General features: G+C 39.7%; 2 protein-coding genes across 10 annotated transcripts in view; one reads left to right on the top strand and one right to left on the bottom strand.

Moving 5' to 3' along the window:
- bcar3 (BCAR3 adaptor protein, NSP family member) overlaps positions 1-17,584 on the top strand; it is a 75,218-nt gene extending 57,634 nt beyond the window's left edge. For 4 of the 6 annotated variants that reach the window (XM_079669055.1, XM_079669058.1, XM_079669057.1 and 1 more), the window contains 13 exons: positions 7,952-8,080; positions 9,232-9,357; positions 9,480-9,596; positions 10,364-10,596; positions 11,271-11,371; positions 11,511-11,636; positions 12,406-12,630; positions 13,069-13,679; positions 13,977-14,092; positions 14,521-14,692; positions 14,890-15,001; positions 15,572-15,775; positions 15,879-17,584. In XM_079669055.1, coding sequence (XP_079525181.1) covers positions 7,952-8,080; positions 9,232-9,357; positions 9,480-9,596; positions 10,364-10,596; positions 11,271-11,371; positions 11,511-11,636; positions 12,406-12,630; positions 13,069-13,679; positions 13,977-14,092; positions 14,521-14,692; positions 14,890-15,001; positions 15,572-15,775; positions 15,879-16,060 — 2,454 coding nt within the window. In that variant the 3' untranslated portion in view covers positions 16,061-17,584. The remainder of the gene's footprint in view (positions 1-7,951; positions 8,081-9,231; positions 9,358-9,479; positions 9,597-10,363; positions 10,597-11,270; positions 11,372-11,510; positions 11,637-12,405; positions 12,631-13,068; positions 13,680-13,976; positions 14,093-14,520; positions 14,693-14,889; positions 15,002-15,571; positions 15,776-15,878) is intronic. The other 2 variants (XM_079669056.1, XM_079669060.1) reach the window with 1 other exon arrangement.
- Positions 17,585-19,896: 2,312 nt separating this feature from the next.
- Positions 19,897-26,242, bottom strand: part of fnbp1l (formin binding protein 1-like) — a 53,597-nt gene continuing 47,251 nt past the window's right edge. For 3 of the 4 annotated variants that reach the window (XM_079664785.1, XM_079664786.1, XM_079664787.1), the window contains 6 exons: positions 25,718-25,827; positions 25,429-25,561; positions 25,122-25,216; positions 24,168-24,343; positions 24,006-24,043; positions 19,897-23,557 (listed from right to left, as the gene is read on the bottom strand). In XM_079664785.1, the coding sequence (XP_079520911.1) occupies positions 23,417-23,557; positions 24,006-24,043; positions 24,168-24,343; positions 25,122-25,216; positions 25,429-25,561; positions 25,718-25,827 (693 nt within the window). In that variant the 3' untranslated portion in view covers positions 19,897-23,416. The remainder of the gene's footprint in view (positions 23,558-24,005; positions 24,044-24,167; positions 24,344-25,121; positions 25,217-25,428; positions 25,562-25,717; positions 25,828-26,242) is intronic. The other variant, XM_079664784.1, reaches the window with a different exon arrangement.

Below are 26,242 nucleotides of genomic sequence, written 5' to 3'. Positions count from 1 at the left end.
TGGTCTTTGTTGGGTTGTGGTTGTGCAGTGTAATTACGTTTGATAAATATGTTAATAGAATAATATACACCACTACACATTAGTAATTTAAAGTACAGTACACACAATGGATACATGTCTGGTTTGCTTTTTAGCCAACACTGACTTTTGTTCTAAAATAATTTGTATTTGGAGTCATGACACAACCATCATCAATTGACTGCCCAATTTTCATGCAATTGTAGCTGTCCACACATTGTGTGTTTTTCTGAACACTTTGATGATTAAACTCAACTCAATTGGCTCAACTATAAGCCAACATGGGTTAGAAGTCCTTAATATAGTCAGAACAATTAATGTTGAACATCTACTGTACAATTCCACAAAAACTGTGCATACTCCATTTGTCCGGGTTCCCCTTATTTGTATTGGTTTCTTTACACAGTGAGTAATCTGGTAACATGGGTCGTTATGGGACTTGAACTTGTTATCTGCATGTGTTTGTGTTGTTGTCCTCTCATCCTCTCTGTCCCTCGAGCACTGCCTTTCCTCCATCCTTCCTCTTCGTTTGTACATCTTCCCCCAAACACACTCGCTCCTTATCATTCTATCTGTGTCCTCTTCATGTCTTTACTGTTGAATCCAAAAACCCTGGGGTTTTATTCCATTCTCTCTCCCCTCTTTATCTTCTCCATCTGTCTCTTTGGGAGGTCGCCATTAAACCATAAAGAGCAAGCCTCTTGTTTCTCTGTTTCAAAACCAACTTGTACTGTAGTCATGTCAGACCCCTTTGAATACATAACCATAAAACAATTATTGACACAGGGAACATATAAGGGGTTGAGCAGATTATCTTTTATGTTAATGTCATTTTAATCCAAATCTTCGCAGCACAGTGACTCTATACATCCAGATTACACGTGTCACTCTTGGGACACAACATGTGATACAAAATAAAAATAAAGTACAGTAACATGGTGAAAAGCTGCTTCTACCATAATTGTCTTTTCTGCAGTATAAGCTTATGTTGCTCTCTCTATAAAATGAAAAGGAATTACAGATAACCTAAGAGTGTTTTCACTTTAGACCATGAGGTATTACAAGTGAAAACTCCTCCAATTGTATCCAAAGAGTCCAGGGATTCAGTGCACCTTTTTTTTAGTTAATCATTGTGTGTATTTACTTTAGTGGGAATCTCAAAAGCATCGCTAAAGCTGAAGCTACAGCCGAGCGCTTCATCTCCAAGGCTCAGTTGTAAAGATATGAGTCTGGAACCAGATTAAAATCAGCCTTGTTGTCACAGTGAGGCAGGAAGGCGGACCAAAGAGTAGTACAAAATAATATGTCAAGTAGTCTTAAAAAAAGAAATAAATCGCTCAGAAAGAAAAACTAAACATGTACAAACCAGGGAGCCATGCGTGGGAACGATGACAAACTGACAGAGAACACAGTGGAAGACTAAATACAAACAAGGGTGCAAGACACAAGACAAGACACAGCTGGGCAGCAGGTGAACACAATCAGACAATCAGGCACAGGAGGGAAAACACAGGAAGTAAAACAGGAAACTATAAACACAAAAACTAAGATATTGATACTTGTTAGGTATACATACACTTTGAAGCCAATAGTTAAAGCAACAATACAGTTAAATATAAAAAATAAATCAGCTTGACAATTAACAATCATACAGTAAATATTACTATGCAGCTGCAACACCTCCTCTGTGAAGATGTTACATTTGATTTTGTAAACTTTGCTGTAGAGATTTGCTCCCATTCAGCCACAGGAGCAGTAGTGGGGTCTGTTATTATTTTAAGAGGTAAGGCTTTATCTGCAGTTGGTGTTCTAGTCAATTCTCAAAGTGTGTATTAGGTCAGTGCTCTGTGCAGGCCTGTTAAGCTATCAAAAGTGAGGTGTGAAACAAAGAACTTGAGAGTGGTGTCGGCATACTTTTGGCTATAGATTATAGTAGCCACTCAACAAACTGCATGATAACATGACACTTTCTACCTTCAAATTAAGCATGGTTTAAGTAACCGTGGGGGGTTTTTCGCCTCAAGTTTATCACCACAGATGAGTTCAGCGGATAGTTTTGGTGAGACTTGTCTCCAGAACAGCTGACAGCTGGGAAACCTAACGGTGGGAAAGGGTGCTTCTCGATTATCTTCGGGCAGCGTTTTCCCCAATTTGCCAGGATTCACCTTCATTTTTTTGAACCATAAAAGGATTAAAAATATGTTTTGAGAATTTAAACTAGATGAACCTGTCTTGGTGTTCAATGCAGGGATATTCAAATAAATCCTGAATACAATATACAAATCCTAGACGTAGAGAGTGCTACACACCGGATGTATTTTAGAGATGGCACTGATAATCACCCCTCTGTAGATGTCCCAGTCCGACCAGTTAGATGTCCCCTTGCCCAAACACAGGAAGAAGCATCTATTTATTTGTGAGTAAACAGGAAAGGTGGGGACCGTGTGATCATGCAGCCAAAATGTCCAGAGAGCGTTATTATCTTTCATTATTATGTTCTAACAATTTAAAACGCCCCTTCCAGTCAAAGGTTAAAGACAGAAGCAGTGCGTCCATGCCCTTATTATCTTTCAAAACTAAAAGCTGAATAGAAATACAATGTAAATGAATTTACAGCAAAACCTGTCATGTGTGGTGGAGATGGAGCTTTTTGCTGATTAATGATGCAACATCAAAAGGTTTTTCTTTACTTATTAAATTATGAATCTGCCCTGTACTGGGGGGAAATATCTCATGTCATTTAAAAGTGTGTTTTTGTGGCCACTTGGTTATAGCTTTAAAGCTCTTTTGTTATTTATCAGGCTGCACATTCTCAGATTAAATCGATGATGTTGAGGATTCAACGTGGGTCAATTGTGTCATCTAGGAATCTAAGGTTACTGTATGTGTTTTTTTTCAAAATACATTACATTTAGGATTTGCACAAAACAGGGATTATAACGTCCGTTACTGTGTGCATGCGTGCATGCGTACACGCTTGTATGAGATGATGAGGATCAGAGTTATAATGCTTAAAGGTTGTCTATCCTCACCTCGCTGGACTCAAAGAACAAGCAGTTTACGGAGCTGTCCGCTGCTTCTGATTGGTCAAAGCCAGCTTGCACTGGGTTGTCACGGCGAACAAAAGCCCCGGTTTTGACCCCACCATAATTTCCTACCGTATACACAGAAACATTTCAAGATATTACTTTGATCCAGAAAATCCAAAGGAAATCCAATCATTGTGGAAATCCTCCTGAATATTAGCCTTTGGTTTTTTTTACTGTTAAAAACGGCCATGCTTTAGTTTTGAGCAACACATTATGGCATGTCATTGTTTTCAGACATTATATTGAAGTTGAGAGCTGATGACAGTTTCAAAAGGTCCTGTGCTAATCCCTGAATTTATCGTATTCATCTGAAAATTCATATTAATACTGCTGCCTGTGGACCCAAACAGTGCTCCATTAATAATACGGATAATTTTACACAGATTCAGCTATAACTTTAGAGATTATAATTTCTGTATTTTGATCGCAATTACGATTTTGGCTTGCAACGATTATGAAAACAACATAATCAAAATAAAACGATTATTTATTTTAATTTTGTATTATTATTATTCAGGGTAATCAACTGTTAAAAACATAATACACCTTTGTTTCAATAAATTGATATTTTCAAAGTAAATGGATAAACGTTTTTAATAATCGTGATATCAATTATTGACCCAAATAATCGAGACTATGATTTTTGCCATAATCGAGCAGCCCTAATATATATTACTAATAGATGCTAGATAAGGGGGCAGATTGGTACTATAAAATTGTATTAAAGTAACATATTTTAATTTGAATAGAAGTTCAGTACAAAAGCCAAAAATGCAAATACTCAGCACTTTTAAATACCTCTAAAATACATTACTTCAGTACAGTAAATGTACGCATATTCAATACATGGTTCCTTCCCACCTCAACACTCTCCTTCACCCCCAGAAGATCATTCAGTCAGTTATTCCGCATCAGTCAGTTCCACAGGAGGATGACGTGCACTGAAGCTCAATGTCACTGGAGATGTTTGACTTTATCTATAGTCATTCACTCATGAAGGTGTCTGTCTTTATGGCTCAATAAGGAAACGTGTCTCGGTGTAATTACTGAGAGAAGAAGAAGATGGGAGGTGAGAGGAAAGGGAATAAGGATGAAGGAAGGCTGGTGTAGGGCTGCTCAATTAATCATATTTTAATCGCAATTACGATTATGGCTTGCAACGATTACAAAAACAACATAATGGAAATAAAACGATTATTTCTTTATTATTATTACTTTTTCTTTTTTTTCAACTTTTTTTTTTTTGGGGGGTTTTCAGTTGAATTATACTTCAAGTTCAGGGTAATCAACTGTTAAAAACATACTGTTCACATTTTTGTTCTCCAATAAATTGATGTTTTCAAATAAATGGATAATCGTTTTTAATAATCGTGATATCAATTATTGACCCAAATAATCGAGATTATGATTTTTGCCATAATCGAGCAGCCCTAGGCTGGTGCTGTTTCTGCTGTGTGGAGCTCCATGAGTGGTACAGTATAAACACAGCTGCTCTCTGAGGATGACATCATATTGCAGGGTTTTATTAAAGGCCAGTCACTTCCATACACCATGTCTATTTCTCCCTTGCTCCTTCCATCTCTCCCTCTTCCCTCCCTCCCTCCATCTGTCTTTACTCATATGATTCTCACTCAGTTCTCCTGTTCATCCTTCCGCAGCTACATCAGCTCCAGCCATTTCCTCCTTCCATGCATCCTTGTGTCATTCCTTCGAAGCATCCTTGATTACTACAGCACTCATCAGTCCTGCTGGCCTTGTGGCTGCAGGTGTAAAAGGACTTTATTGTTGTAATGGATGTAATCTCAGATGTGACTATAATCTTTAGGATGTTTACTACAGCTTCAATATGAGCCATATCAAGTGAAGTCAAAGCAGTAATGTTTTCCGTTGATCAGGTTTGGCTTATCTCAGTTACATGTGTTGTGTAACGCCCGTACAACAGGAACAACATGCTGCCCCGACAATGCGTTAGGGTGTGACTTACTGATTTTATCTCAGAGAATGAAAAAAGTGAAAATGAATCAAAACTTTAAGAAGGCCTCCTTCCCTAAATCAGAATAATGTCGGAACATACCACACAAACACCTTTTTATACTATGCATGATAGAAGTAGCATTTTTATAATTGGTATTAACTAAAATACCCACATTAAATTAAAGGATTAGTTGAAATGTGTGAATGTAGCTTTGATTGCACATAGTGTACATCTCCATAAATGTTGTACAATTACAAAAACACACACACACACACACACACACACACACACACACACACACACACACACACACACACACACACACACACACACACACACACACACACACACACACACACACACACACACACACACACACACACACACACACACACACACACACACACACACACACACACACACAGAGAGAGTTCATAAGAACTCAAATTCAGGCTGCAGTGGTTGGTGTCACTGTTTCAGACTACAGACAAACATAATCAGGGCACTGTGACGCAGAGCCTGTTCTGTTCTACTCTTTCTTGTGTTGTGTAAAAGCTGTAATAAGATACGCTGGTTTCCTGTCACGTATGGAGACTGAGGGCAGAGGGGTCTATCGTAATATCTTTAGAGAGAGGCAGGACATATGAAAAAAGATGGGAGAGGAGCCACAGAAGGAGAGAAAGGGGATATATATGATAGGGTTAAGGTTTCAATTTCATGGGAAAGCTTATAGACATGTTTCCAATTTCAAGTACATGGTTCAATAATTCCTTTGTGTGTGTGTGTGTATGTGTGTGTGTGTGTGTGTGTGTGTGTGTGTGTGTGTGTGTGTGTGTGTGTGTGTGTGTGTGTGTGTGTGTGTGTGTGTGTGTGTGTGTGTGTGTGTGTGTGTGTGTGTGTGTGTGTGTGTGTGTGTGTGTGTGTGTGTGTGTGTGTGTGTGTGTGTGTGTGTAGCTCACTGTAAGCTGTAGGTTAGAACCTCTTCATCAATGCAGGGATCAAACTCTTCTTCAGAGGATCTTTGAGGCGTTGACATTCAGCGTCCTCTGAGACTATTTGAAAGGTCTCTGCACCAGCATGTGGACCTGTAAAAAGCATACACCATGAAACTGTGCACCTACATTAAAACCATCTTCCAGTTTCCCTTGAGCTCTTTGGCTCAATTAAAAATGTTGCTGCTTTTTGAAACATTTATTTATATATATATATAATATTATATATTTATTTTTATAGAGTCTTGGAAAACTATATATTATGTCGTTTAGGTATCTGGATGCTTAAAACAGTTTTTATAAAGTAAAAAATATATGTCAATATGTGTCACAAATATATATATATATATATATATCTGTTTACATAATGGAACAAACTGACTTCAGAAAAAAAGCCAATACAAGTTATACAGTACATTTAACTTAACGACTCACTGTTAAGTCCCAGGGCAATTTCAAGGAAGTGTTTGCATCACCTGAGAGTGTGTGGTGTGAATGTGTTTATGTACGTCAGGTGAGGGTGTGTACGGAGGCAGGTCCGGGCGGTTGGGTGCATGGAAAGCCAAGAAGAGAAAATCACAGAAGACAGAGAGAAAGTGTGTGTGTGTGTGTGAGCATGTTGTCGGAGAAATGTTGTGTGTGTTTGAAAGTGAGCTGTGTGATTCTAAAATATGAAGCTTTTATGAGTTTGATATGAAGTGTGTATTTGAGGATAGGAGGCAAAGGAAGACATGCAGAGACCGAGCAGCTGTCACGTAAGTGTGTGTGTGTGTGTGTGTGTGTGTGTGTGTGTGTGTGTGTGTGTGTGTGTGTGTGTGTGTGTGTGTGTGTGTGTGTGTGTGTGTGTGTGTGTGTGTGTGTGTGTGTGTGTGTGTGTGTGTGTGTGTGTGTGTGTGTGTGTGTGTGTGTGTGTGTGTGTGTGTGTGTGTGTGTGTGTTGGCACTGCAACCTGTCAGCATGTTACCAGATTGTTCTGTCACTTTTCAGTTCTCTGAAACTTTCTGTGTTCACTGTCAGTATTAAACTGTAGATCGTGTGAAAATCTGACAGTTTTCTAAATAATTTAGAACTATTAATGCTGCCTGTCTTTGTACCTTAGCTTGTTTTACTCTATCTGTCTTAGGTTAGCTTACCTTCAATCTATTAGGTTTTAAGGATATGTTTTCGGTTTCACAGAATGTAAAATAATGAGTCATGTTGGGCTACACAGTAAAATATCTTTCTTTTTGAAAAATCTTCTGGTTTCTGGTGCTGAACATTAGCTGTAGCTTTGGCTTTAGCGTTGAGACTAAATTATTTTTGTTGTCTGGTTGTTGCTGCTGTAACAAATTTGATACATCTAAGGGAAAATAAGAGGATTAACAGCAAAGAAAAGTGACAGTTACAGTTGTTAATATGTGTCTTTTATCAAGAAAAAAAAATCAAAATCTCTGCACATTTTAAGGGGTTGGAGTGCAAAACATGATGGAAACCACTGATACACAGTGATTTACTGTGTGTACATATATATGTACACAAGTACATATTTACTTTTAATTTCACTTCAAAATAAAATGAATCCCACTTTCACTTAAATTATCTTTCATTTTTCCATGGTCACTGGTATACAGGAAGTACTTTTAGTTATTGCTGTGCCTTGGAGCTTTGGCTTCATCACTGTTTGTTTAATTGAATGAGGAACTGTTGATGCTTTATGATATTTTCATGCGTCAGCGACAACCACCTAAATGCATTGTCTATATTTGACACTTTCGAAATAAGCTTATCCAAGCTTTGGACAGATGAATAAATACTATGACCCATGTGTATGTGTGCTTTTCTATGGAGATCTGCCACTAAATTAAGTTCTGTTTGTTTTATTTATTTTTTCATAACAGTTTTCCAGGGATCAGTTCATCGTGGACTGTCCTTCGGAGAAACTTCGCAGAGAGCTGGAGGAAGAACTAAAGATGAACTGCGAGGAGCCGAGAAGTCACGCATGGTACCACGGAGCGATACCCAGACAGGTAACACACACACACACACACACACACACTCACAAATCTGAGTCACGAGTCCCTCCCTTTAAAAGCCCGGTTAAAAACTTGTTGAACCTGATCGCCTATTATTAGTCTGCCATACTGCGCACACAGTGCTTACAGAAAGATTATAACTTAAATAGTGGCCTCAGCAGCAGAGCCGGGGTTATAACATAAGGTCAGTGTATAAAAGGCTCAGTGTGTGTGTGTGTGTGTGTGTGTGTGTGTGTGTGTGTGTGTGTGTGTGTGTGTGTGTGTGTGTGTGTGTGTGTGTGTGTGTGTGTGTGTGTGTGTGTGTGTGTGTGTGTGTGTGTGTGTGTGTGTGTGTGTGTGTGTGTGTGTGTGTGTGTGTGTGTGTGTGTGTGTGTGTGTGTGTGTAAGAGACAGATTGTGTGTTCCCCCTAAAAGCCAGCTCTGAGATGTAATCATTTTTAATAAGCTGCTTCCTTTGGCTAAACTAAACTACCATTATATACTATACAAACACTTCCTTAATTAAAGTCTGTTACTGTGTGTGTGTGTGTGTGTGTGTGTGTGTGTGTGTGTGTGTGTGTGTGTGTGTGTGTGTGTGTGTGTGTGTGTGTGTGTGTGTGTGTGTGTGTGTGTGTGTGTGTGTGTGTGTGTGTGTGTGTGTGTGTGTGTGTGTGTGTGTGTGTGTGTGTGTGTGTGTGTGTGAGAGAGAGAGAGAGAGAGATGCAGTAAATGAATCATGTGAATGACTTTTTTAATCTTTTGCAATTACACTTTTTTAAGGTTTTGTGTTTGCTTTGAGGGCTGCGGCTAAAGTTTATTGCCATAATAAATTAAACGAAGTTAAGAAATTCAAAAACTTTAATGTAAATATTGTTTAGTAAGTTGAGGCCTAAATAACTTCAGTTTGTATGTAACCAATGCAGAGCTCATAAAGAAGGTTACAGTATAACATCCAACCCTTATTAGATCTAATCAAGTGTTTTGAACATAAACAAACAATGTATGCCAGCGTGCGTGTGTGCGTGTGTGCGTGTGTGTGTGTTTGTGTGTGTGTGTGTGTGTGTGTGTGTGTGTGTGTGTGTGTGTGTGTATGTGTGTGTGTGTGCATGCATGCGTGTGTGTGTGTGTCAGTCCAATGCCATATGTAATCTATTGCATTCTTCCAGGTTGCAGAAAACTTGGTTCAGCGTGACGGAGACTTCCTGATGCGTGATTCGCTGTCAAGCCCAGGAAGTTATGTCCTCACCTGCCAGTGGCGAAATTCTGCCCAGCACTTTAAAATCAACAAGAAGGTAAAGCCATGTGTATGATTTCATATAAAATACGCAAAGGTTATCTTATGTATTAATAAAAAGTTGTAAATCCACAGAATACTAACTAATAAATGAATCACATTTGAACATCTCACCTTCAGGTGGTAATGTTGAACGAAGCCTATTCCAGGGTGGAGTACCGGCTGGAGAGGGAGGGGTTCGACAACATCCCTGCACTCATAAGATACTATGTTGGCAACAGGAAGTCTGTCTCCCAGGTGGGTTCCATCAATTATTTTAAACATGTACTCTTGTAATGGAAAACATACTCAATAGTTATTTGACACAGTACAACGTTACATGTACTACCCAGTGGTGTAAAGTAACTCAGTACATTTACTCATGTACTGTACTTAAGTAACATTTTGAGAGACTTTTACTTTACTTAAGTATTTACATTTTTCCACTACAATTCAGAGGTAAATTGTGTACTCCACTACATTTATTTAATACTTTCCTATACTTTGCAGATTTAGATTAATGTTGTGAAATATAATCAACACTTAAATCAGACTTTAGTTACGCCTGGAGTAAATTCACCAGCTACCATACATAATTAAAACTAGCTGCACCTTTACCAGCTTTGCTAGCACTTCAGTGCATCAATAATTATAATGACAACATATAATATATATTATTCTGAAAAGGGAAAGTTGGCATAATGAGTACTTTTTTTATATTTTGATGGTAATACTCTGTACTTTTACTCGAGAAACATTTCGAATGCAGGACATTTACTTGTCACAAAGTATTCCTACACTTTGGTACTTGTGGAACTTTGGAACTTTTATTTAAGTACACAATCTGAGTACTTCTCCCACCTCTGGTACTACCTTCTAATGGTTACATAGACTGGGTGTCAAATGCCATCCAAAGATGAAGTCATGATCGGAAAGAAAATGTACAACGTAAGCAATGTAATACTCTACTTTCATAAAAAACAACTTGAGTTTACTTTGTGTCTTCTTCTTTCCCTGCATTTAAGGTGGTTGGAGCCATTATTTTCCAGCCAATCAACAGAGCGCTGCCGCTGCGCTGTTTGGAGGAGAAGTACGGGTTGTCCAGCCATCACAGAGGGACGATCATATCGCAGGAGAAACGTAACCAGAAGCGCCTCAGCCTCAACATCACTAACGGACACACACAGGACAATGCACACACCACGCAGGACAGCACACACTGCCGGGACAACGGCACAAGCCGAGGCAGCCAGCTCAGGTTGGTACACACCTGGAAGAAAAACACATTGATTGTGGCATGATTGATGTGTGTTAGTTGTGTTTAGATGATCACCTACAGAACATGTGTAATTGGTTGGATTTGGCAAAAAATCCCTGAGTTCCAAGTAACACAAACCTAATATTTAAAGTGGGTAGTAGGCTGCAGACCAACTAACATACTGTCGGCTATATTTGATTAATGTACACTTACCTTTACTAAAGTCATCTTTTCTCTCTGTTTTCTTTCTATACAAGCAAAGACTTAAATAAACCCCTTAAACCCCTTCCTGCTTTTGGACATTTAACATGTACCCTTGTTCTGTTTACATTCTTTATCCAGGAAGTGGGCTGTATATAGGACATGTTCCATATGTATCAAAAGCCCTCTATAAATAAAGACATGGTGTATGACTTTTCTGCTATAAGGATCAGAAGTGTGTTATTTCACGAGTACACTGAGCTTAATGTAATGACTCAATGTCTGTCTGAGTAAAGAGACCGAAAGTAAAACAAGGTAGAAAGAAAAACAAAGAGAAAGGAAAAGAACAATTCATTTTTTATGTCAAGGTCTTCTTTCTTTGCTTCCTTTTCAATGATATGGCTATTTCTTTATTCCTAAACCTTTCTTTGGAATAGCTTTGATTTTTTTTGGCGTTCCCTTTCCCTACTCAGGTTGAAGGATCGCTGTGGCAGCCAACCAGCGAGTCTAAATCAGGTCCCAGAGAGGCGACGCCCACTGAAGGCACACCAATCAGAAAGCTACCTGCCTCTCGGTAAGTGAAAGTAAAATGTGACCTTAGTATGCTTTAGACGAAGTTCATGTCAACACACAGAACAATATTTGCTTTCTGTTCTGTTTTCTGAACTTTTACCTTTATCCTCTTCTTCCCGGAACCTCCTCTACTTCTCCAGGATCCAAACCCCAGCCTCGTGACCCTCTGCTCCCGGGCCCCAACCCCAAGTCTCCAGTGTTTCGGACGGGCAGTGAGCCGGTGCTGAGCCCCTCAGTCCCACGGAGGTCTGCAGAGTGTCTGCCAGGTCAGTAGGGGGATACAATCCAATGTTAAACAAATCTGTTTAAAAACTATCAAATGTTCAGCAACCTAAAGAGCATCTGTCAATCTGCTTATTGGTATCATTTGTATGATCCACTTATTGGCCAGGATTAAATGCATTACATATATATTTGTTTAGATAAAAACATTAACCCTTTGCTTCTTAACCGCTCCACATTCAGTACCAAGGAAAGAGCAACAGCTCTGTTGTTCCTTTTACAACATTTGATGAAGTCCAAACAGCATGTCTTATCTGTTGTAAAACCAAAACACACACACACCAAACCAACTGAGACCTGTCTGCCACACACACACACACACACACACACACACACACACACACACACACACACACACACACACACACACACACACACACACACACACACACACACACACACACACACACACACACACACACACACACACACACACACACACACACACACACACACACACACACACACACACACACACACACACACACACAGTGTAATCTATCCTTATTTGCTCCTGCCATTGTTTGTATGGAAATAGGAAATGAAATGTAGCCCTGCCCTCATATGCTTCCATGCACCTTTTGGTTGTTTGATTCAAATTTGGCAAAGAGTAAAATGAATAATATAAAAACTGGTTGTACATGGCACAAAAAATGAAATAACAAATGTCTCTAACACAGACACAGAGGATTACTTCCTTGATTGATTACATTTGGTTGCAGAAATATCTGATCAATCATTCGGTGTTTACAGGCCAGGCCATCCGGGGCTCAGACAGCCAGCTGTGTCCCAAACCTCCTCCAAAGCCCAGCAAGGTGCCCCTGGCCCGGCTGCCCCGCTCCCCCGCCCTGCAGCCTCTGGCGCCCCCCCCCATCTCCTCCAGCCTCACAGACGCCTCCTCCACCTCCCCCAGGCTGGCTGCACCTTCCCTGGACTCCACAGGTGTGGATACTCATGGTTCTACATGGAGGAGCGGAGGTAACTTTATTTCTTGTAAAATGCATCCACAGTAGGTCAGTCACGGTGTGTAAGGAGAGACTTTTAAACGTATCAGGAAAAGATAGTCCTACATGAAGAGGCACACTCGTACATAGTAGTGTGAAACAGAGTTCCAAAATACTTCAATTGATCAAACATTGCTATACTATTAATTTCGGTTTTAATAAATGAACTGTTTTCATTATCCAAGTTATTCGACCTAATTTATTTTAGGAAAGGTTACAAGTTGCTTTCAGTCAGTTGAATTTTCTATATCAAGATTACCTTTTTTAATTGCTGTGGATGTGCATATTCTATTTTGATGCCTATATAATTGATACATTGACTGTGGAGTAAAGAGATCTATATATAAATGTCAACTTCCCCTCTTAAAAACCAAATGGAAATAAATGAAGTACTGTTGTTGGTTCCCCACAGCCACCACAGGTCCTCCTGTTCCTCCAGTGAAACCCCTGAAGTTCCTCCAACAGCTCCACCCTGCAGACTCCTACAGCTCCTCCAGTTCTCTCCTCTCCCCCGCTGAACAGTACTCAGATTCAGAGACAAACGCAGGATGGACTGAGCGCCTGCAGCCCAGTCCCGCAGAACCGAGGTCCTGCAGCCCACTACAGTGGGAGGAGCCAGACTCCATGTCGGACCTCTACCTTCAGCCTCTGCCCTGCAGCTACGTGGAGAGACTGAGGAGAGAGGGAGAGGGCGGGAGACAGGAGAAGGAGAAGGATACGGGAGGGAGGAGAGGGCTGGATAGGAGCTCCTACCATCACGCCATCGCTGCTTTGGAAAACACCAGCGAGGAAGAGGAGGAGGACGCAGGGAGGGAGGAGGAGGAGGAGGAAGAAAAGAGGAGCAGTTTCCAGCGGCCGGTGGAAGAGACGGAGTCCACGTTCCGGCCTTCGGAGTTCGGATCTCGACTTTTGCCGGAGGAGAACAAACCGCTGGAGATGGTGGTGCTGAAGAGAGCCAAGGAGCTGCTGCTCAGCCACAATCACCACAGCATCGCCAGACACCTGCTCATGGCCGACTGCCAGGTAAACACACACACACACACACACACACACACACACACACACACACACACACACACACACACACACACACACACACACGTCTAAATTGGAGCTGAACATGTTTAGTGTTGCTCCTCCACACAGATGTTCCTTTTATGTGTCTCGAAAATTGATTTCTATCCTGCAGTTGATGCAATAAAATGACGCAGGAGAATCAAAACCCTGAGCCGAGCACAATGTTACACTGTATTACACACAAACTGGCAGCCACAGAATAAGAGGACGATACAACGAGACTGACCTTTTTTCCTCCTGCAGGTTGCGAGGATAGTCGGAGTGACTCCAGAGGTCAAAGGTCAGATGGGCGTGTCCTCCGGTCTGGAGCTGGTGACGTTGCCGCACGGTCGACAGCTGCGGCTGGATCTGATGGAAAGGTACACACCTATCACACATACACACTGCAGCACACATTTAGCAACACACTTCCTTGAAACCCCTTTAAATGTAACCCAGTGACTCCTTTCAAAGGGGTCCCAAGTTAAATCTCAAAGGTCACAATAATTTTTTCAAGTTTGTTTTTCTGACTTTTTGGGGTATTTTTTCAAGATACTGGGTACTTTTGGCTCTTGCCACTTATGGAATGTATTTATTTTAAAAGGTTGCCATCCAAGATGGTTGGGAACAACTGGTTCGGTTAAACCAGCCAGCTCTCTAACTAAAGATGATATCATTGATTCATAACTGCTGAGTCATTCATTCTACTTCCTGTCATTCTTCCAAAAACTCACTGAGAGATCAAATTAGAAACAAATCACATAGTTGTTGGCTTGTGTTGATTATCCACCCCTTCTTGGTCTCCCAGGCACCACACCATGGCGATAGGTGTTGCCGTGGATATTCTGGGATGTACGGGTAGCGCAGATGAGCGGGCGTCCACCCTAAATCGCATCATCCTGGTCGCAGTGGAGCTGAAGGACACGGTGGGCGACCTGTTTGCTTTCACGGCTCTGATGAAAGCTCTGGATCTGCCACAGGTAACACACACACACAAACACACACACACAAAGTTGAACAGACATTGATGAAATAAAAGTGTCGGATAAATAGTTCTCAATCATTACCTGCCAGAATGTTTCACTTTTTTGTGTCATTTGTTTTCTATTTGCAAGAATATGTCTTTCTGTTTGTAGGATATCTTTAAACTTGATTTGTGTTGTTTTTCACTCTGCAGATCAGCCGTTTGGAGGAAACATGGACAACTCTACGAAGGAACTACACACAGACCGCCATCAACTACGAGAAAATACTCAAACCTTTTTACAATAATCTGTATGAGGGCACAGGTACTAAAAATGCACACAGAAACACACACACACACACACACACACACACACACACACACACACACACACACACACACACACACACACACACACACACACACACACACACACACACACACACACACACACACACACACACACACACACACACACACACACACACACACACACATTGGCCCAAGGTGTCTTAAACAGCATCAAACATGGATTCAATAAAAAAGGGGAGAAAACTAGCATCAAAACAAATTATTAACAATTTAGACAGCTGTCACATGCTATACAAGTTTGAGTTAAGACAAATTAATGGAATTAATTATAACATTTTTAGAATCAAATGTATTCCCTATGGTTAATCACATCATGTTTTAAGGGCACAATTAATTAAATGTCTATCCTACAAGGGTTGATTTCATCCCAAAAATTCTCAAGCGCAGAATAATGTAGTATGATAGAGATACTATAACATTTGTTTATAGATTCAAGGGTTACAAGAATGTTTTTTTTAAAATATGAATGGAAAATAAAATGTGGCTTTCTTCTTATTTTTCATCCACCTCGCTCCTCCTGCAGCTTCCTCCCCTGCGGTGGTCTGCGTCCCCCTCCTGCTGCCCCTCCTCACTTTGATGGAGCGCCCGTCAATCACACCTGAGGGGGCGGAGCTCTGGGAGACCAGCGACCAGGGCTGTGACATCATGCTGCGCCACCTAGAGGCCGCACGCCAAGTGGCACACAACTCACACAGCTACACAGCCAACGCACACAAGTTATTACAAGGTACAAATAAGAAAACGCACAAACATGTACAGAAAAATATATAGTTTGTGGATTATAAGAGAAAAATAAAAGATGTCTAAAAGATGTAATTCTTCATCCCCAGCAGGATTGACATGGGATGAAGACCTGTTGGAGGTGTTTAAAACGGACTTTCAGCTGCGGCTGCTGTGGGGGAGCCGTGGAGCTTCAGTTAACCAATCAGATCGCTACAACAAATTCAACCTCATCCTCACTGCGTTGTCACGGAAACTGGAGCCTCCGCCTAAAACACAAACATTAATCTGACTCCAACCTGAACAAAAACTCTGACATCAAATGCACTTTGGACTTCAGTCGAGCATCAGGAGGACAGGAAACAAAGAGAAGAAGAGGAGCAAACTGTGACGAGGCAGGAAGTTGATCAGCGAGTGATGAAGAGGATACACTTTAAAATCTCCATACAGAGACTCAGCAGCCGAACCTGATGTCAGATGTTGATTAGGCTCTTAATTTGTTAAATATTTCACAAAAGTCTGTCGTTTTACTCTAGTTTAAAGGCTTCAATTTCACTCAATGACTCATAGCTCATAGACACCTCACATTCTAAGATACACATGCAGGCATAATCTAAAACATACCCGGATCAAGATCATCATTACTACATTTGAATTACTCTTGCCGTTGCCATGATCAGGAGATGCAGGCAATATCCAAAGTTCACTTAACCCTTATGTTGTGTTCTGGTCTCCCGTGACCCGTTTCAAGTTAAAATGATATAATAACTACGCTCTAGTTTCTTTTATCGGAACAAGGCTTTATGATATCCTCCACAACAGCTATACAAACACTACAAAACTGATTATGACCATTTTTGCCAAGTCTGAAGGTCTCTAAAAAAAAAGAGTGTATCATTTGGTGTTCGGGTCTGGGGAGACCCAGCAGAATTGTTTTGGGTGACTCGAGGTCAAATTGGCCCAATCAAGATTCATCTTTAGAGACCCCAGCCTTTATTAATTGTAACAATAATTTTTCGCAACATGCACCTGGTCAACGCTTTTGAACACAACACAAGGTTTAAATCCTTGGAACTTGAATCCTTCATGAAATGGAAAGATATGCGGCTTTGTCACAGCTTATCTTTAAAACAATCTTTTTAAAGGGAGTTATTGATTCCTGAGAAAAGAGCAGACAAAAGGAGCTTAAACTGAGGCTTTTAATGCTTTTTCCCTGATAAGGCACTTGTTTTATTTCTACTCTGACATTCCAGTTAATGGAGAACATAATTTTGCCGCATCAAACTACAAATAGCTCATCTTGTGACAAATATATTCAGAAGAAAATGTCAGGATGTGTATGCCCTCCGTATTTATTTATGTGAAAGTAGTTTTATAAACGGAGGAAGGACATTTCCCTACAAAGTGCACATCTCTGTACGTTGCTTAGATAGAAAGAAAACATGTGAGAGTTGCAATGAGATTTCTGGCTATAATGATCTCTGTTACCTTCGATATAAAATCACTGAAAACAATCATATTATATAATAACATTATATAACAACATTCACATTAATATAATATTAAACCAAGGTTTTCTTTTCACAAATCATTAGATATATAATATTTCCAGGTGAAAATATTTTTCTTTCTGCATAAACCTGAAAAGTAAGTTAACATGTGAGAGACTAAAGTTGTACATAATTGAAAAAGTAGCATGTTCAGAGACTGTACATATTTCCTGTAGAAGACTGACTGTAAAAAAAAAAATGTTGCTGATTTTAATATGTTTATATTACTATGAATTTAAGAATGAATAAATATGGTGTACAATCTGCATCTTTGTGGACTTTGTGGCTTTGTTTAGCTTATTTTATTGAAATTCATTCAAGCATAATTAAGGTACTTCTTTACGACACTTGTTGAAGGCATTTTATTCATGAATTAATACTACGTTACCTCACAGGGAGATTCAAAAGAGAGCTGAATTGAAACTCACTTCTTCCTAAAATGTCAAAGAAAACCAATCCACTTATTTCCATTGCTGCTTATTTTATTAGAACAATATCTTGGAAGAAGAAAAAACAAAGTGTCTGACAACATTCAAAGTAAAAAGATGTGCACAACAATAAGGAAAGGGAAGTACTGCCATTGGTTATTACAACATACAACATGGTAAAAACACATTTACATGGATGTTAACATCATTCAGAATCACCTTGTACCTGCTGCTGTTTTTATTTACTGTGATTGGATGTTGATGCTGATAAAAAAAACGTTTTTATCGTGAGTTAAAGAGCTGAGAGAATAATCTGTACAGAGCTTCCACAAGACAAACATGATCGGCGTTCAAAAACAAGAGGAATGTAGAAGTGTGTTTTTTTTCTGGGTGGTAAACAGCACCCCACTCACAGCATGGCAGGTTTCACTAAAGAACCGTTGCAAGAACTTTATTAAAGCTGCTTTGTTATCTATTTTTGCATAATATCCAGAAGTACAGTTAAGTGGCTATAACATTTACTGAACTCAAAGTTTTTATATGTATATTAATTGACTAAGAAGAAAATGTTTCTAAGTTTGACTGATTGCAAAGGTGCTGCGTTTCTACTGACATGTATTCTTTGATTAAAAGGGACAGTACACTCCAAATAGGTCTGAAAATGAAGAATATGAAACATTTCGAGTGTACCGTCTATTTAAGAGTTAGTATAAATGTTATACAAGCATCATCATGGCAACATCAATACAAATTCAGCAGGAAACAGAGAGGGCTGTTTTGTTTATCACTGCCTATATCTTCATGTCAGTGGATTATCTTTTCCACCATAAAATAATATTCAATTACAAGCAATGTAGTGGTTTTAGTGCTTGAACTGATGTGGTTTGCTTTTTTTCCCCCATGCCCTTTAGCAAACAAAAACTCTCAAATGTGCTGATCTTCTCTATTATTGTAAATTGAATATCTTTGGGTTTTGGAAAGTTTGTAGAACAAAACCAACAATGGAAGACATCACGATGGGCTGTTAGAACTATTGATAGGCATTATTCATGATTTCATTTGACAATTTATAGACTTAATCAAAAATAGCAAATAAAAAGTTTAAAACAACTATTTGCAGCCACGACTGCTTAACCACAGAAATGTGATTCGACGTTATGACTGTATTGCCATTGGAACAAAAATAAATCTAATATGCAACACTTTACTGCACGCATCTTATGTCACGGTTTAGTTTTCAAAAAAGGCAAAACACATGGTTATAGCTAATTTTAAAGAAAAGCAAGCAGGCTAGCTGATGTAACTAACCATGACGACAGATGTGTACACACAAAATTGAAAGCACTGATAGATCGATGTATGCGTTTACAAGGCATCATTATTTCAAACCAAAGTGAAGGAATGGGTTATTTTCATTTGTACCATTTTGCATCCCCAGGCTAAAAAAATATCGAGTAGAGGGGAAAAAAACTGTTGGGTAATTTGGGGAAAATGTTTTTTTATCGTGAAGAGTTGGATGAAAAGATCTACACCACTCTCAAACCTGTACAGTACATCTGAAGCTACTGCCAGCAGTCGGTTAGCTTAGCTTAGCATAGAGACTGGGAGCAGAGAGAAACAGCTAGCCTGGTTCTGTTCCAAGGGTAAAAAGTCCTATGTTGTGGAAAGCTAATTGCTCTCAAACTTCTATTGTTTTTATCCGATGCAAAATGGACCCGGATAGGAGAGAACATTTGGAGAACTGTGACTGAAGTTCAAGTAACATCCCCGACAGCATCATTCTGTACATTTCACAGCTTCATAGAAGAAACACTGACCACTACGGAGCCTCCTGCTGTTAAAGAACCACAAAGCAGCTGAATTATTAGTGGCATTTTTGTCTTAAATAGCATCAACAGAACAGTCAAACCTCAATTGTGTTTTGTTGAGAAAGTGAATGGTTAAAACAATCACCAAACACACAAAGAATTAATGTAAAGAATCTAGAAAACCATGCAAAAAAAAAAGGTGGGTCATTGCTCGTCAAGAGTTACAAAAAGAGTATAAAAACCATCAGGAAGAGGAAATTATTAGAGCCGTTTTTGTTTCTCGCTGCTATACAGTGGTCATTCATTAAGTTCACGCCTCTCAGCAGACAACACAGACCTTCATTCATTCATTCATTCGCTTTAATTCATTTAATCAGATTCAAATGCTGTAGTACTTCAGGGCAAAGTGCATCAGTTCAATTCAAACCTTGTTGTCTGTCATGAAGAGTGTCAAACAAACCTAAAAACAATCACTATGGAAAAACATTCAGCATGACATAAAAGATGTTAATATTTACAATTCATTCAATGGTAAAAACTAACATCACACATGTAACGCAGGCACATGTAGACACACTTACATACTATTAAGTATGGAAAGCCAAACGTGCCAAAATTCAACATGTGTTTTCGGCCCATTTGGCCTTCCATAGAGTGTTTACATATCATTGATACATGTGTGCATCTGTGGTCACATTCACAAATACAACCAATTAAGATGGGAAAAAACTTTTTTGATAATGGAGATGCAGTTGAGAGTCCCCGAGGAGGTAAGGCTGAGCCCAGGTGGCTGATGGGAGATGTGGTCAGGCAGAAGAGTGGAGACATCCAAAAATCCATCCAAAGTAAAACAAAATGGAGTTTTAAGGCAGAGTCTGACTGCAAAAACAAATTGGTGCTCCTCCATGTTTAGTGTTGTTTAAGGTGGTCCAGTTCAACTTAAGATGAGCCATGGTTTTGTGAGCAAAGGTTTCCATCTGCTGGTCAAATGGGGGTAGTAGAACCCAGGAAGTAAAGGATAGGAAAGATGGGAAAAGAAAGAGAGTGGTAGAGAGGTCCTGTGTTCACCTGATCGGCCTGCTATCTGTCTAATGAGTAACTTAATGACGTTAAATGCACAAAATCATACTCATGCTGGACATCAAAATACACCGGGATGATGCAGCATTCAACACACAACTCACATCCAAAGTTACACACACTCATATAGTTGCCGTTAAAGTCACACATGAAACGTGTGATCATGTTTGGGACACGTTAAGGACATGCGGCTGTATGAGGGTGAGGGCAGGCATGAGGAGCAGAGTGGCTCAGGCGGGCGGGCAGGCAAACATCACTAACAGAGCACAGATGATGACAACAGGGATGAGTGCAGGACTGACATTGTTAGTGTTAGCAAATACTGTAAGCATAACTGACCCTAACAAATGTGACAAACCCTGAGAGTCTGAGTTTAGAATTCACTGATACCCTCTCTTGAGTAGCTGGACCAAAAGTAGTGGGGAACAGTTTGTCTATTCGGAGAATATAGTATGGAAATATAAGATTATTTTACAAATACATTTTAGAATAAATGGCAAGTGGGACTTTGAAAATGTCGTTATGAGACAGCTCAAAGCTACTTTGAGGTTAAGGGTCCATTCTTTGGAAATAGAACTTTGACCAAAAAAAGCTCATCACAAGGTTCACTTACTAGATCTTTCCGAAGCTTTCGGCCATATTTCATTAATTAAAGTTGCCGTGTTATTTTTTGTGATGAGAATCTCTTGTCAAAATGCTCTTTAATGATTTAAGGAACCCATTAGTTTAAGCAAAAACAAGCAAAATAAGTGTTAATGGTCGCCCACAACAAAAGGCCCACAGAAAAAGTTTCCTGGAAATGTTCCTCTTTGTCATTAAATGATAAATCCACAACCAATAAGAGGAAGTCCTGGTGCCATACTGTTCTCCGTGAGCTCAATCTTTCAATTAGGCATGTATTTTTACTGTACACAACATAACTAGTGAGGCCGTAGCAGCAGTTGGTTTCTATTTGCTGTCAAACAGTGTTTGAACCCTCAGGGAGCAGAACATCAGTGTGTTCCCCCCCCTGATGTGATGGAGGGTAGCCATCACAGCCTCTAACCAGAATGCTTTGCTGGTTATGGATATGTGAGCATGCAACATGCAACCTGTCTTTATTTCATCTCTTTCCCTCTCTACCTCTCTCTTTTCTTGTGTCACCCCCACCACCAATAATCAGCAAACAGCGTGAGCCCTCCACCAGCCAATCAAATCGCCCGGCCACCCTGCAGCCCTCAGGAACCTGCAGTCACATAGAGGAGAGAGGGAGTTACTACAACATCCGGTGCTGCAGTTCGCTCTCACGCACCAATGTAACCAAATACAAATAATAGAACTGATTCACAGAGCGAAATAAAGGAAGAACAAGGATTGTGTTTATACATTCGGCAGCCTCCCAATTAAACACATTTGACCAGTTATTTTCCAACGTTGTTTGTACTACACTGTGTTGACTGCATTCACTTAAATGTCATTACACTTCAGAACCATTTGCACTGCACAATTTTAAACTTTACAAGTACAGAGTTCAAGAATGCGGCTGGTGATAAATGCATTTTCTTCTTATAGCTTAACAAATGAATTAAGCCTACTAAAAAGAGCCTACTGTATGTGTCTTTTATCACTCTGTGCTGCCAAAAATACTAAAAAAGTACATAATACTTACTATACAGGGCAAAACACAAGTATGACCTAATCATTTAAGTCAGTTAATGAGTGAATTATGTATTCATATTAAAGATGTATTTAAATAAAATGTCTAAATTATATTAAATTAATACCAGATTGTTTCCCACATCATCATGGCGTGCCAGATTTAAAACTTTTTCTTTTTTATCTTCCTTACATATTTTGGCACTGCAACTTGTAAAAGTCATCTGACAGGTGACTGTGTCTAATGCAGGTTTATTGCTTGCACTAAAATGTGCTGCTAGTAGCTGAAAATAGTCTGAGAAATGCACTATTTTTAATAAATGTCCACAGAGAACTACAGTGACTTGCTGTTTCAGTGAGTGTTAATGAATTTAAAGTAAATGGAATATACTATCTACTATTTTGGACCTGTTTTGTAAGATATAGATAACATTGTTGGTTTAGTTGTTTTGCATTAGATTTGTTGACAATAATGCTAGATCAGGCAAACCCCTGTCAAGGTATGATACAACACTGCAGTCAGACCAAAATAAACACATGAATCCAAAGAGTTAAAATCAGTTTTAAAATTTTCCATAAAAAAAAAAGAAACATTAAAAAATAATTAAAAATAGATCATTTCTAATATATTACATACAACTTAAAAACTTTGATCGATAAAAAGAGGTATGGCCTCCACACACACACACACACACACACACACACACACACACACACACACACACACACACACACACACACACACACACACACACACACACACACACACACACACACACACACACACACACACACACACACACACACACACACACACACACACACACACACACACACACACACACACACACACACACACACCTCGTATACATTCACACACCATTTAAAAAGGGTTTTCCTATTTGTCTGTGTTCTCTTACACTCACCTCTGATACACCAGTCCCACAGATATGACAGGAGGACGAATGATTACAGTAAGTGGGATACACAGGGGGATAGAGAGATGAGATGGAAATCAGAAAACAGATAACTGTCCATGCAGATGTGGAGATGCTGTCTTTGTTTCCTTGTTGTAGTGTTATTTTGAGAAAGAGAAAACGGGGAGGATGGAGAGGACGACAGACAGGATGAGAACACAGTGTTAGACTCAGATGTAGGTGACAGCACCTTTGCTGTTTTTCTCCATGGTGATTTCTACGTAGGAGGTTGGGACGTAGCCCTCCTCGCCGCTCTGCTTCCTCGCCCTCGTCCAGCCGTCGCCTTTGTCCTCCTCGATGATGTACAACACCTGCAGCGGCAAAGATACGTCTCTTAAATGACTGGCCCACACTATTGGTTGGAAATAAATAAGGCTAACCCATTGAAGATTCATGAACACTATGGGTTTTTTGAGAATTATTTTTGTCATTTAGTAACACAATAGTGTATTTTTTTATAGTACCACTAAGAGTCGCCAAAGTCCAATGCTTTGAAATGTTACATCCGGGCTTTAAAAAGCAAACTATAATGGTGAAAAATAACATGACTTAAACAGGAGGAAATGGTGATCGGTAGTTTAATCTACATATGGTGCTCCAATGACTTTACAGCATCAGGACGGTGGTAGTGGGAATGATTCAAAATGAACTATAGTGTGTTTGTTCATTGAAGACAACAAATACTTGTTCATAGGAACAGTTAAATGCTGGTTTGGGATTACCCACAAATATATTTATAACCTTAAAAGAAAGCATTACCTCGTCGTCTGCCATCACCAGTGTCCCCTCGTTCTGACCTAAGAGTCAGACAAAACATAATCGCATTAAACACACGTTAACGTTAGATAATAAAAGCCGAGTCACTTCCCTTTGAGAACAACACTGAGAACATTTATAACACTTTATGGTGTTTATCATTACCATCGAAGGAGTAGAGCGCTTTGCAGTGTCCGATGACCGGCAGCGGGTCGTCGTCGTCAAATTCGTCGTCAAACTCGTGCGGGTCGGGGTTGGGTTGCCCGGGCTTTGGAGGGGTCGTGCGCTTCTGAGGCGTCTGATGCTCCTGCGTGGTGTCGTCTGTGTAACTGCCCTCAGGACTGAAAGGGAGAAAGGCAGCGGAATGAGGTTGCGTTTGCATTCATTTAAATACATCACTGCTCCTTGATTATATATAAACAGCAGACTCAATATTATTCGTATGAAGAAAATGTAATCTAAGCAGGAATATTAGAGATTGACCAGCGGGTCTAATGAGTCTATAAAAAAAATAACAGAGCTCCTGCCTTCATATTGTTTGGGACATTGTTTATGTTTTAACAAGAATTATGATTTAAAAAAGGTAAAATTGACATTTTCTGATTTTTTTTTTCTGATTATAATGCCCAAGGAATTTGTCAGCAATTAACTATCTAGTTTAGAACTAATTAAAAAGGAGATTATTTTTTATTTCGAACCCAAGTAATTAATCCATTCTTCATTCATGTTTAATAGAAATGTTTAATTGCAGACAGTTCACATGTTAAGCTGACCCACTATGCTCTTAAGGTTAGACAAGCCGTACATTTCAGTTACTTAATTGGGGGAATACCAACTGGACCGTGCCTTTATTTCCTCTGTTATCAGTACAAGATGACATTGTTCACTACTTCCGAGGAAATTATTAACAAGTAAATAATGAACACAAACAGCCAACTACACAAGCAAACGTTAAAGGTGGGAAATAAAGACTACTTACTAAACTGAATGACTTTGAAATGAATATGAATGTTGTGAAAAAGGACATCACTGACTCTATACATGTCATTAATGAATACCAAAAGCTTAATATTTGATCCTCTTGCTCCCTCTGTCTGTCAGTGTGTATATAGTGTGTACCTCTCTCTGCCTTGAGGAGTGTGATGGTGGTTGTCGGCGCTGTGTCGTCTGTCTCCTCTGGAGCTCTGCTTCCCCTCCACCTCCGATAACCAAGTCTGTCAACAAAGAGAGAGAGAGAAGGTTTCAGTCAATATGACACGTCTATTCTAATACCATCCTCATCTACATAGTATCACATTATGACCAACTGCAAGACCTGAACAAATACTCAGCTGAAACCTTTCACCTGTAATCTGTCTTTCTTTTTCTTGGGTTTTACAGTTGTGTATGTTTTGGCTCTATTTCAAGCTAAACCTTCCTTTCTTACCTCGTTTTTGTGGAGTTCTGAGCGCAGCTTCTCCATGTTACACATAGTCTCTGATATTTTGGGCTGCAGGCTGATGGGGTCTCCCATCTGTGGATTCTTCTCATACACATCCTTCATCTTGTTCAGGGCATCTCTGAAAGACAGACATGCTTTGGTGTTGGTGATGGACTAATGATAATAAGCAGGTCACAGGTCATGAGTAACAACATAAGCAGAACCATGTTAAGGCCCTTTTGGTCATATGTGGTGATGATTTGGACTGGGCAAGGCATTATGGGTGAAGGCCAACCTCTGATCTATCTCTTTCTGGAGCTCTTTTCCGAGCTCGTCGATCCTCTGCTGCAGCCTCTTCCTCCTCTGCTCGGGCGGTAAGTGGCTGTAATCCTCCAGAGATGGGGCCTGGAGATGAAAACAAAACAAAACTACCAACTCAGAGTTTATCCTGACTGGAGGGAAAATGTGTCAATTAACTTTCTCTGAGGTGTGAAGAGGTCTGTTGGAAATGCTCGACTGAAAAAGTTAATCTCCAATTTTGTTTTTTAAACTAACTGATGCAACAAACATCTAAAGAGATGCTATGGTTGGTGATGTATGATGCATCTTATTTTTAGTTTAGTTTTTTCCCCCTGGTTCTGCTTTAAAAAAAAAAGTTGATTCTGAATTGACTGAATATCCTATCTGTACTTACCATTTGTCAGTACTTACCATGTATAATATACAGTGGGAGGGGACAATACCATACGGTAAATAGACTTCCAATGGGGAACTCTAGTTCTATTTTAGTGGGTGTGATGAAGCTTTAGTAAGTGCATTA

Source organism: Notothenia rossii, assembly GCF_949606895.1.
Source record: "Notothenia rossii genome assembly, chromosome: 1".
Classification (NCBI taxonomy): domain Eukaryota; kingdom Metazoa; phylum Chordata; class Actinopteri; order Perciformes; family Nototheniidae; genus Notothenia; species Notothenia rossii.
This window is presented reverse-complemented; position numbering and strand designations above follow the sequence as displayed.